At 34.6% G+C, this 13,331-nt stretch overlaps 1 protein-coding gene across 1 annotated transcript in view; it reads left to right on the forward strand.

The window, feature by feature from the left end:
* Positions 1–13,331, forward strand: part of UNC13C (unc-13 homolog C) — a gene marked incomplete at both ends in the record, with an annotated part of 558,183 nt that overhangs the window by 359,553 nt on the left and 185,299 nt on the right. The window contains one exon of the mRNA XM_080807399.1: positions 8,748–8,833. Within this exon, the coding sequence (XP_080663525.1) occupies positions 8,748–8,833 (86 nt within the window). The remainder of the gene's footprint in view (positions 1–8,747; positions 8,834–13,331) is intronic.

Raw genomic sequence — 13,331 nt, forward strand, 5'->3', positions numbered from 1 at the left:
AGCAATTGATGGTTTTGAAGCAGTAGTTTTTTTAGTGGCCTAAAAAAAATAAAAATGTTTAAAAATTAAAAATAAATGTGTTGAGATAGTATGGCCTGTGTTTTTAAAAGGTAGTTTACATGGTAATATGGAAGTGTACTGGAGGAGAGAGAAATGGAGGCAAGTAGATAAAGGAGTGCAAGTCTTGAGGCAAATGAAGGTTAAGGCTTGAATAAGGGAAGTGGCGGTAGGAAGAGGGGAGGGCCAACAGATTTCATAGGCTTGATAATGGAAGAATCCACAAAATTGTGGAAAGGAGAAGATGCTATGGATTGTGGCAGAGGTTGATGACTCCATCTGCTCTCTAGTTCAGGGTTAAATAGTGATGCTTTTATTTAACTAGATTATTTGTAAGAAAGAGCCAAAGAAATATTTTTAAATGCACCAAAAATACCATAGAGAAGTAGCAAAGTAAAAGTATAGATTTCAGAAGAACCTCTGTAACTATTAAATAAATAAAAGTGCTTTGAGTTCTTTTTTTTCTAGCAGAGGGTATCCATTATCTCCATAGGTAATGATAAGTGCAACCAAATTTGGAACCAGCATATCATAATACACTATGAGCAAAACTTCTAAAACAGATCTCGAAAATATCTCAAGCTCCAAAGATTGTCTCCTGCATAGTAGTAGAACTTAGCAAGTAGTAGATACTGAGATTTACATTTAAAGAGGAACTATTGTATAAATTATGAAGTTAATAATTTGAACTGTAAATTATTTAAGGCAAAATTAGTAGGCTAACACAAAAAAGAAAATGAACTATGAAGGCATTTTCAATGCTAATTTTTGTTACTGTCATTAAAAAAAGAAGAATGAAAAATACAGTTGAGAAGCACAAGTTCTGTTTCTGATTCTGCCATGATTTGTTTTATGGTTTAGGACACATTTCTTAATCTCTGATGTTCCTGAGTCTAAAATGAATGTAATCACAGTCACCTTTATGTCTCTTCTAAGCATCAAAAAAATAATTGCTGAATATCTTCTGTTTTATTGAAGACATCATGAACTCTGGGGAAAATATCTCAATGCTCAAATTCTGACCACTTGTAAAATTCACTCACTTGTAAAATGAGAATATTATTAACCAAATGCAGATTCTGTAAGAAATAAAATTTCTTAAAAATTACATATTTGGTAAAATTCCCATTGATTTTTATTTCAAAAGAGAAATGATTTTTAAAATTTTTGTGGTTACAAAAATAATCTTATCCAGCTTCACAGGGCTGTGTAAAGCAGAAAATGAAAGTTCTCATATTTATGCATCATTTTGGTGAAGAAAATAAAAAGTGTAAGAAGCCCCCTCACCCAAGTCTTACAAATTTTCAATAGTTTGGGTATATATTTTTCTAGCTCATATTTTCTGCACATACAAGCATAGATATTCATTTAATAATGTTTCTTATACATATGTTAAATGGATATACATTGATTTTTTTTTGGTTTTTACAAAATATGGAATCATATTATGTATACTGATTTGTAATTTCCTTTGTTCATGTAACACTTCCTGGTAGGCATCTTTTTTTTTTTTTTTTAAAGATTTTATTTATTTATTTGACAGACAGAGATCACAAGTAGGCAGGGAGGCAGGCAGAGAGAGAGGAAGAAGCAGGCTCCTTGGGGAGCAGAGAGCCTGATGCAGGGCTCGATCCCAGGAGCCTGGGATCATGACCTGAGCTGAAGGTAGAGGCTTTAACCCACTGAGCCACCCAGGTGCCCCTGGTGGGCATCTTTTTGTGTCAGTACAAGCAAATCTATCTTGTTCTTTTTGATAGTTGCATATTATTCCGTGGTTTCATGTAACATCAGGATGATGCAGCCCAGAGAGGGGACTCCTGTGATACAAGACAGAAAGGAGTGGGAATAACAGAGGTATTGGAATTGCATAAGCATTGGAAACCCTTAGAGAGTCATTAGATGACTTTTGAAAAACAAGTTTAAACGAGTATGAATTTTTCTTTTACCATTTTTAATGTTTTCTAATCTGAATTTTTTTCAATAAATTTTCACTATTTTAATGAAGATTTCATTAATAGAAAGGTTAAACATCTCTTTTTCTGTTTTTAACGTTTTGTGTTTTTCTTTTTAAATTGAGCATTCAGGGACACCTAGGCAGCTCAGTCAGTTAAGTGTCCACCTTCAGCTTAAGTCATGATCCCAGGGTCCTGGGATGGAGCCCCCTGTTGGGCTCCCTGCTCAGTGGGGAGCCTGCCTCTGTCTCTCCGTGTTGCTCCTCCTGCTTGTGTGCTCTCTCTTTCTCTCACACACAAATACATAAGTAAATAAATCTTTTTTAAAAAAATAAATAATTAAAAATGACCATTCCACTAACCATTTTTTTCCTAATATTCATCTTTTTCCTATAGATTTATGACAGTTCCTTTTATATTAATATTATTCCTTTGGTTTTTTATATATAGCGTGTGTTTTTCTACTATGTTTTTATTTTAAATGGTGGCTTGGTTTGGTTTAGGTTTGCCATGTTGAGGATTTAATACTAGTGATGAGACCTCTTAACCCACAGTTTCTCAACGATGAAAATCACACTTGACATTGATTGATTATGTAATTGAGAAAATCCTGAGACAAACAGCTAATTTTTAGGTTCCTTGTTTTGAAATTATCTTACTAAAGCTTCCATATTAAAGGATAAAAAGTATTTTAGAAGTCACTCTTAGAGTCTTTTCTTATGGTAATTACAACTGTTAATTGGGGTGCACAGCTTATCTCTTCCATCAATTGATATTTTCTTTTAAAGATTTTATTTATTTGCCAGAGAGAGAGAGCACAGGCAGGGGCAGCTGCAGACAGAGGGAGAAGATGGCTCACTGCCAAGCAAGAGCCCAATGCAGAACATGATCCCCAGGTCCTGGGATCATGACCAGAGTCAAAGGTAGACGCTAGATCCTTAATTGACTGAGCCACCCAGGCGGCCCAGTCAATATATATTTATTTATTTATTTATCTCCTTGAATTTCTTATGGTATACACATGCGTTCACCAGAAAACTGTGTTGGGTATGTGATGACCCTCTCCCCTAGAAGCCTTAACTGATTTAGCTAGAGACAAAGACTGAGAGCCTGAGAAGCTCAACAGAAAGTAGCAGCTGAAAAACCGAGAAAGCCGAACACAGCAACAGGAGCATAATTGAAATTCAGGCCCTGTGAAGTAGTGGGTCCACGTGAACATCCCAAGCATACAACCTGGGTGATGAAGGGATACACGCTAGGAGTATGAGTAAAATACAGACCTACTTTGAATGAACTCAGTCCCTAAATGGATAAAGGTCATCTGTCTCAAACCCTAAAACGCTTCTGCCAGAAGAAAAAGAAATCCTTTCTGAAGAATACTAACGTCCTACAGATACTTAAATTGGATATACATTTTTCACAAAAAGTCTTTCATTCAATAAAAAACAGTAGACATTATGAGATTAATACAACAGAATTTAGATACTCAGATGTTATCATTGTGATTAATATATATTTAAGAAATTAACAAAAAGGAAATACTTAGTTATGCACTTGAAAGTAAATTCTAGAACTGAGAACTACAACAAATGAAAATAATACTGGATTTACCAGCACGTTAGACACAAATGAAGAGAAAATTAGTTAACATGAAGATAATACAGAAAAAATAACCAGGATTATGTTCAAGGACACAAAAAATGTAAAATAAAGATTATCTATCAAAATTAACTATATGGTGGGGTGTAAAGGAAATCTCAACAAATTTAAAAAGATCAAAATCCTTCAAAATGTGTTCTTTGACTATAAGCTAAGGAGAAAACAGCAACAAAAAGAGCTGAAGTTAAGAAATCAAGATTAGACAAATAACATAACGATTTCACTTATATATGGGATCTAAAAAACAAAGTGAATGAATAAGCAAACAAAAAGCAGAAACCTATAAATAAAGAGAACAAACTGATGGTTCCCAGAAGGGAGGAGTTTGGCATGGACAAAATGGGTGAAGGAGACTGGGAGATAACAGGCTTCTAGTTATGGAATAAATAATCACAGGAATGAAAGGTACAGCATAGGGAATATAATCAATGTTATGTAATAGCATTGTCTCGTGAAAGATAATAGCTACAGGTGTAGTGAGCAAAGCATAGTATAATAGAGATACTGAATCACCATGTGGTACACCTGAAATTAATGTAACATTATGGGTCAATTATACTTCACTTAAAAAAAATTAGGACAGTAAAATTGGAGAGTTCTCAAAGTAGAAAAATACCAAAATTAAAATTTTAAAATAGTCTGATTGGATTAATATGTATATCCAGCAAAATATTTTTTTAAGATACAGCTAAATGTATTTCCTGTAAGAAATTTATGCCCTACATACACATAACAATGGAAGAAAGTCCCCAAATTAATTACCTAAGAATCTTTCTTAAGAATTCAGAAAAGAAACAACATATTAAATTCAAAGAAAATGAGGAAATAATGAAGAACAGAAACTGATGAAATAAAAAACACATAGTCATGTAACTACCAACATTAAGATATAAAATATATTTATCACCCCAAAAGTTTCTCCACATTCCTTTATAGTCAGCCCCTCTTCACCAAGCCACTGGCAACCACTGATATATTTTCTCTTTCTGTCTTTCTGATACTGTATTGGAATCATGGTATGGAAGCTTTTGAACCGAGCTTCTCTCATTCAGCATAATTCATTTGGTACTCATCTGCGTTATTACATGTATTGGTATTTTATTCCTTTTTATTGTTTAGTAAATTCCATCCTATGAATCTATCACTGCTGATTTATCCATTCATCAGTTGAAGGACACCGATGTTTGCAGTTTTTGGTGATTAAGAATTAAGCAACATGTACAGTGTTTGCTATAAATATAGTTTCATTTCTCTACTACCTGGAGAGGGACTGCTGGTTAAATGTATATTTAGCTTTGTAAGAAATTGCCAAATTGCTTCCCAATCTGAATCTAACATTCTTTTTTTCTCAGCCAAAATATATCAACTTATAGCTCCTCTGCAACCTTGCTAGCTGTGGTATTGGCAGATTTTGTTTTACTTTGTTTCATTTTGTTTTTAAGCTGTTCTAGCAGACATATAATGGTACCACATTGTAGTTTTGTTTTTTTTTTTTAAGATTTTATTTATTTATTTGACAGCGAGAAAGATCACAAGTAGTCAGAGAGGCAGGCAGAGAGAGAGGGGGAAGAAGGCTCCCCGCTGAGCAGAGAGCCCAATGCTAACCCAGGACCCTGAGATCATGACCTGAGCAGAAGGCAGAGGCTTAATCCACTGAGCCACCCAGGTGCCCCCCACATTATAGTTTTATTTTGAAAGTACCTAATGGTACTGTTGAACACATTTTCATGTGCTTAATTTTCATTAATTATCTTCCTTGCTGAAGTGTCATTCAAATCCTTTGCCCATTTTTTTAATTGGGTAATTTTTTTATTATTGAGATTGCAGAATAATCTATGTATTTTGGATAAAATTCCTTTATCAATTACATGTTTTGCAAACTGTTTTCTCCTATACTGTTGCTTGTGTTTTCATTTTCTCAGTAGTACATTTTGAAGAACAAACTTTAATTTTCATAGTATAATTTATTAATATTTTATTTTATGATTTGAACTTTTTGCATCACATCTAAGTCAGAATGCAAAGTCAGAAAGTCAGAAAGATTTCTATGTTTTGTTTTAGAAGTTTTATAGTTTAAGGTTTTATATTTTGACTAAGGTTATGATTTGGTATGATAAGGTTATGATTAAGGTTTTGATTAAGGTTATGATTTGAACTTTTTGCATCACATCTAAGTCAGAATGTAAAGTCAGAAAGTCAGAAAGATTTTCTATGTTTTGTTTTAGAAGTTTTATAGTTTAAGGTTTTATATTTAGGTATGTGATCCATTTTGAGTTAATTTTTTATATGTCATAAAGTATGGGTCAAGGTCTATTTTTTTTTTTTTTTTTGCATATGGATATCCCATTACTCTAGGACAACTTATTGAAGACTACCATTTCCCCATTGAATCACTGGAACATCTATTGAACAATAATTAACCTTGTATTTTGAAGATGCAGTGTCTTAATTACTGTATTTCATTGTAAACTATGAAGACAGGTGTTGTAACTGCTTCAGCTTTTTTTAACATTACTTTTTGTTCTTTCTGGTCTTTTGCCTTACCATGTAAATTTTAGAATCACTTTTTCAGTTTCCACAAGAAAATCCTGCCGGAATTCTCATTGAGATTGATTGAATCTATAAATCAATTTGGGAAAATTTGACATCCTAACAATATTGGATATATCTATAGACAAGTACAATATATTTCTCCATTTAGGTTTTATTTGGTGTCTCTCCTCAACACTCTGTAGTCTTCATATAAATTTTGTACATATTTTCATAGGTTTATACCTAAGTACTTCATAACTTTTGGTGACATTATGATTGATACTGTTATGTAAATTTCAATCTCCAATGGCTGAATGCTAGTGTACAGAAATACAATGATTTGGATATTGACTTTATATTCCGTGAGGCTGCTGGACCATTAGTGGCTTTTTCTCTAGTGGCTGTTTTTGTGGTTTTTTTTTTTTTTTTAATTCTCTGCATAGATAATCATGTCTGAAAATAGAATTTTATTTCTTCCTTTGCTATCAATATGCCCCCCCCCTTTTTTTTAAGCTTTTATTTATTTGAGAGAGAGAGAGCAGGCATGCACAAGCAGCAGGGAGGGGCAGAGGGAATGGGAGAAACAGACTCCCTGCTAAGCAGGGAACCAGACATGGGGCTCAATCCCAGGACCCTGAGATCATGACCTGAGCTGAAGGCAGAGGCTTAACCCACTGAGCCACCCAGGGACTCTATATATCCCTTTTCTTATTTCTTTTTCTTGTTTTTTTTTTTAAACTTTAGGAATGCCAGTATAATGTTTAATAAGAGTAGTGATGTAAATATCACTACTTTGATTTCAGTATTAGTATGAGACCATTAAGTATAATGTTTGTTGTAGGTTTTTGTACATTCTCTTTATAATGTTGAATTTCCTCTAATTCCTAGTTTTCAAAATTTTATTTGTTCGTCGTGAATAAATATTAAGCTTTGTCAGATAAGTTTTTCTACTTAGTCATTTAATACAATAAATTACATTGATTCATTTTTGGATGTTGAACCAACATTGCATTTTTGGGATAAACCTCTCTTGATCATGATGTATTATCCTTTTTGTTCATTGCAGGATCAAATTTGCCATTGTTTACTGAAGAATTTTGCAGCTATTCTTATGAGAGAGAGTGTTTTTTGGTTTTCTTTTTGTATAATACGTTTTTTTAATATCAGAACATTATAAAGTGTTATAAAGTATATGTTCTTCATTCTTGATTCAAAAAGTTCAAATAATTTCCTCCTTTTATGAGCTTAAAGTACTCTCATTATGTTATCACTTACAATTTTGTTGCTACATAATTATTACATAAAAAATAATACACTACAAATTATGCGATGTTAGTGGCTATCCATAAATGAAAACTTTTGAAATAAATTACTTGCCTAAGTTTATCTTTATATCCATAGAATAAAATTTAATGTTGAAACTAATTTTCATATATTCAAGTCATGTAAATTTTTTCGATCATAGCAAGTGTCCTGAGTTTAAATACTTGATAAATGTACAGATTCTGCACATAATTTTTAAAATATCAATTGGCATTATTAGACAAAATGATAGATGGCAGTTGGTAAGGGATATGTGATGAAACACAGCTTCTTTTGGTGGAAAGTTGGGCTAGAATAGTTTTATGTAGTGTCAGTGTTTTGTTTTGTTTTTATTTGAGGTCATATTGAGGTCACGTTAACTTAGGTAACACTTTATTTGCCATTCAACATTGATATTACTCCTTTTTTATTTAAACTCAAAAATATAATGAACATGAGAGTTATTTTTATTCCTTGCCGTATTTTTTCTTTCTTAGTATACATTATTTTTTGTATTTATATATATATTAAATATTAGAACAGAAAATATTTTCAGTCTTAATATACTGGCATGTCGTGTTTTCAATATAATGAAAAGAGTTAGTCATTTATTCATTGGGCTTATATTACTGGGAGCCTTATCATAAGATTGAAAGCATGTACAAAGGAATGCATATTCAGCAGCACTAGGAAAGTTAATCCTGAAGTTTATTTGATCTAAAACAAAGACATACTTGGGAATTCTGGAGTCTTGAGGAATGGGCCCCCCGTGGGCCATTTTACTAGAGAAGTAGGGAGTCTTTCTGAAATAATTTATTTTAAGCAAATAAAGAATGTAAGGACTCAAGCGTGCTTTAAGGAAAATGACTAACAGATGAATGTAAGGTTTTTTTGGCTATTACGTACTCAGAGTCTTTTGCCCTCTGTTCAAAATTGAGATATAACTAGAAGGGCTCTTTAGAACACACACACACATAGCCTAAGACATCCATCAGGGGCTCCAGGCACCACTACCTTGGACTAACATTACAGAGTCTATTTTCCCAGCACCAAATAACTGTGTTTATTTCCACACTCTGGTATGTAGCTTTGCCCCTGACGATGAAAGTTTAAAACGAAAAATCTCATAAATAAAAGCATTTATGAACCAGACATCAATTACTGTGACATATATGTCAAGTGAGGTGTTTCATTTTTTAGACAGATTTCTCTTTTTGATGTACTCATATATGTGTTTGGTTTTAGGTTTCCTCAAGAACTGAACATGGGAAAAATAAGTGCTGAAATAATGTGGACCCTTTTCGCTCAAGATATGAAATACGCACTAGAAGGTAATTACAAATATTTATACTTCTTAGAATACATGTTTTAGGTAAATTGTGATTTTGTGTTCTTGATTTTAAATGTAAAGAATTGATGCATTAGAATGTTGTGATTAGTTCTAAAACTTATTTCCACATAGTAGGAAAATAAAGGTTTCCAAGTCTTTCCAAGCCCTCAAAAACATATATTTTTTAATCAAGTCATCGAAGCCTCAGGATCGTAATAAGTATCTCACTCATAGGCTCATGCTTAGATGCAGGGGTACCTTACAGAAGTTCATTTACCGGGGAAGACCGTATTAAAGGCGTGAGTAGGTACAAATATTTGTCTAGGCGGACTTGGAAATTGTATCCATGGCTATGAAAGTTAAAATCTGACCAAAGTCTTCAAAAAGACAGTGGCCGGACTCTTTGCCAGAAACACTGTTCTCAATAAGTCCAAATCTTACAAGGGAAATAGAGCTCTTTAAAATAGAACTTTGGGGGCACCTGGGTGGCTCAGTAGGTTAAACTTCTGACTTTTGGTTTCGGCTCGGGCCATAGGATCCAGCCCCTGATCCAGTGAGCTTAGCCTGCACTCAGCATGGGTCGGCTTGGGATTTTTCCCCCTCCCTCTCCCTGCCTCTCTCTTCTTCTCCCTCTCTCTCTCTCTCTCTCCCTGTCTGTATGTATGTGTATGTATATGTATGTGTATGTATGTGTGTATATTTATGTATATATATATACATACACACATATATATGATGTATATATAATATATATCTTTCTGAAATATATATTGTATGTATTATACAATATCTATCTATATATCTATCTGTCTATATATATATATATCTTTAAAAAAAAAAAACAGAACTCTAAGTTAAAAAATTCTATCAATATCCTCACACAATGCTTAGTTAGAAAACCGGAAACCAGTCCAGGTTTCCTGTCCTCTAGTAACTTATAGTCTAGAAGAAAATTTTCTTTGCATTTGTTCAACAATATATTTTGAGCCCCTAGAAGCTAAATGCCCACTCATTGTTGGGGGGTAGAGCAATGAACACGACCGCCATGGTCCCTGCCCTCAACAAAATTATGGAGGGTAGTCACAAGTGATATGAGGTGATTAAGGTTAATGATGATAGAATGTCTGAAGGAAAAGCATCTAAATCAGATTTGGGACAAGGGAAAAAGGCAGCCTTTCTAGAAGAACTTCCTCTGTTCAAGTGTTATATGGCAAAGGCCTGAAGAATAATTAGGAGTTAGTTCTGGGAAGACACGAGCAGGAATCCTCTGTCTTGTCCTGGTAGAGGACAGAGCATTGGCAATGAGAGTGAGCACAAGGCACATTTGAGGAAAGCACACTCAGCAGGTCCTACGAGCAAGAGGTAGCAAGAAGAAAGGCTGAAGACATTGACAGGGACTGGCATACAGGAGCTGGTGGACCATGGTGAGGAGTTTGACAAAAGATGGTAAAGGGATTTCAGAGGTTCATGTCCTGTTCAGATTTGCAACTTCAAAAGGGCATTTTAACTACAACATGAAAAATAGATTAATAGGGTAAGACTGGTTCAGAGTTCATTCTCATTGTATCACTGTTTTCGTTTCTGTTTTTGTTAGTTTTGTTTTTTGGCATTGCTAAAATGTAAACATGATGCTGGGGGACACGGTGGAAACATACAGACATTTTCATTATTTGAAAGAGGCACACAGTAGATTTTAATATCTGATTTTCTGGTGAAGTCTGGGTCTCCCACCCACAAATACAGAGGTCTTCTATCTTTAATGTTAAACCAGACTCTTTGGAGGCAGAAATTCCTTATTTTGCAGTGAGATATTTGTTCTCCATTGTATCAACAATATTTGTTCTCTCTACCTCTGCCTCTGCCTCCCACCAACCACATCCTTTCATGCCACTCTGCTGCAAATCTAGGAGTCTCCTTAGCTCAAATGGGAAGCACCAATACATTAGGCTGGTAAGTTTCTTCAGTTAGCATGTGCTCCCTTAGTCCCATCCCTCATATTTCCCCACCCTCCTCAAATGTCTTTCAGGCATCTCCAACTTCCTAAGATCAACAAAGAATTCCTAATCTCCCCTGTCAAAACCTGCTTCTTCCTCCTGCACATACTGCAATATTGGCATGACCACTCATCCAGTTACTCAAGTCAAACACAAATGGGTTTTGTGGATTCCTTTCTTTTCCTCAGCACATTCTAAGTTCAAGTTTTTTCCAACCTGGTACTATTTCCTTGACTTCTCTTCCCACCAGCCTTCATAAGCAGTGATGTGGGCCTCATTTTAATGTCATCCTCTCGGGATCCAAAGTCACTGCCAGGAATAACCTTATTTTAATCAGCTATCTAGCAACTAATCAGTATCTTTTATTTGTCTATTTATGTGTATTCATTTGATTGCTTCTTAACCGTCTGTAACGATGTAAGGGTCTTGCCTGGAGTGATGTCTATAAAATAGAAGCTACTCAGTAACTACTTGCTGAATAAATAAAGACTTTAATGGGTAATCCCAACTCAGTGGAGGGGTGAGCAGAGGAAGAGACTTCCACTTGTGATCTTGAGACATTCCAAGAGGTCAGCGCCTTTGTGCATTATCATTCTCACCTGTAACATGAAAGGTTTACACTGGATCAGAGGGTTGGGCCATGGGCAGAGGGGCTTCTGTCCACATTTTGGAAGAATGTGATTATTTAGAACAATCCCATGGTGGCACTGTTTGCCAGTACACATTTTCTTTGGGCCAGGCCTCTCTTTTCTTATGTAATTACATTTGTGTAACTATTGGTGTTTTATGTTACATTTACTTTTAAAATAAGTAGTTATTTTAGAGGATTAAGCATACTATTTCTGTTAAGGAATTTAATCTCAAAAATTTAATATTCGTTGGAAACAGCAATGAAGATAGGAGTGCTACAAGTAAAGTGTATGAAACTTTGCTTAGATATTTACTGATTATAGATTAATAACTTTGTGTAAGAAGAGTACCCAAAATGCTGAGACTGTAGCATCAAAAATCAGGTCTAAGATCAAGAGTAAATAATTTTGTAGTTATCTTAGCTTTTTTGAGATAAGAATCTCCTTTTTAAAAAGAATTTTTATCTGACTTTTTAAAATAGTTTTAGTGAGAGGTAATTCACGTACCATACAGTTCAACCAACTTAAAGTGTACAATTCGATACTTATTATGTTTGCACATTCACACACATTTTCAAGAAGTCATGGTAAATATATTAAGGGAGTAACTTGGATTGTAGTTTATGATTTATGCATCTTCTTTTTCCACCAGAAGAGAATACTTTTGGGAGCAAAGATTGTTTTTTCCATCTTTGTATTTATTGAACTGTAATAAAAACGCACCATGTGTTTGTTTACTTGAAGTGAATTGCAAATGGGATAATCCTATACAAACAATCTTAGAGACAAGGACAGAATACCTGCATGTTCAAACTAAACATTTGTAGTATTGCAAGCCAGGAGGCAGCAGGGGACCTGAGTCCAGGAAACCCAACTTCAGAAAGCTTTATCACTCATGGGCTATGTAAACTTGGGCAATTAATGCTTCTTCAAACCTTGATTTTTTTTTTTCTTAAAAAAAGCCATAACTGAACTGATGAATCATTGGACATTATATCAAAAACCATACTATACCTTGGCTAAATGAATTTAAGTTAAAAAAAAGCCATAGGGAGTCCCTAGGTTGGTGTGAGGATTGCATGATATGTTAAATGCACTTTGCAAACTGGAAAGCACTATGCTAATGGGATGAGACTATGATGATGATGATGATTTTTAAATAATAGCACTCACTTTTTTTTTTTTTTTTTTTAAGATTTTACTTATTTATTTGACAGACAGAGATCACAAGTAGGCAGAGAGGCAGTCAGAGAGAGAGGGAAGCAGACTCCCTCCTGAGCAGAGAGCCCAATGCAGGGCTCAATCCCAGGACCCTGAGATCATGACCTGAGCTGAAGGCAGAGGCATAACAACTGAGCCACCCAGGCATCCCATGATTACTTTTATATAAAGGGGGAAAGATCTGTCAAAGTCTCAAAGCAGTCTCCTTCAAGGGTCATTCAAGGTTTTAACCCCTAGAAGAGTGTTCACAAATGCATGTGAATCTGATCACTTTCTCTCCCTTCTTCCTTTTCACTATTTCAGTCTAATAGGTGGCTTCAAGAAATGTACTACACCTTTTTTTTTTTTAAATGTGACATGAATAATAATTACTAGAGAAAATGAGGACTTAGAGTACCTCACAGAGTAGAGGGCATACGATTAAAAACATTCATCTGGCAGGCTCTTTTGCACATTGATAGTGATTTTTCTGACTCTCCCTATTTGCCTTCTAAAATGTTGTTAAAATTAATTGACTATGGAGTAGTGCTTTGGACTGCTGACCTGGAACGACTCTGTGTTGTTACGTAGTTTGGGCTCCATAGTCCATCTTGTGACTAAAGCAGCAGACCCCAACTTGTGAGCAACCTGTGCTAGAGTCCGGTCAACAGAGAGG

The sequence above is a fragment of the Martes martes genome (genome assembly GCF_963455335.1).
Source record: "Martes martes genome assembly, chromosome: 7".
Classification (NCBI taxonomy): domain Eukaryota; kingdom Metazoa; phylum Chordata; class Mammalia; order Carnivora; family Mustelidae; genus Martes; species Martes martes.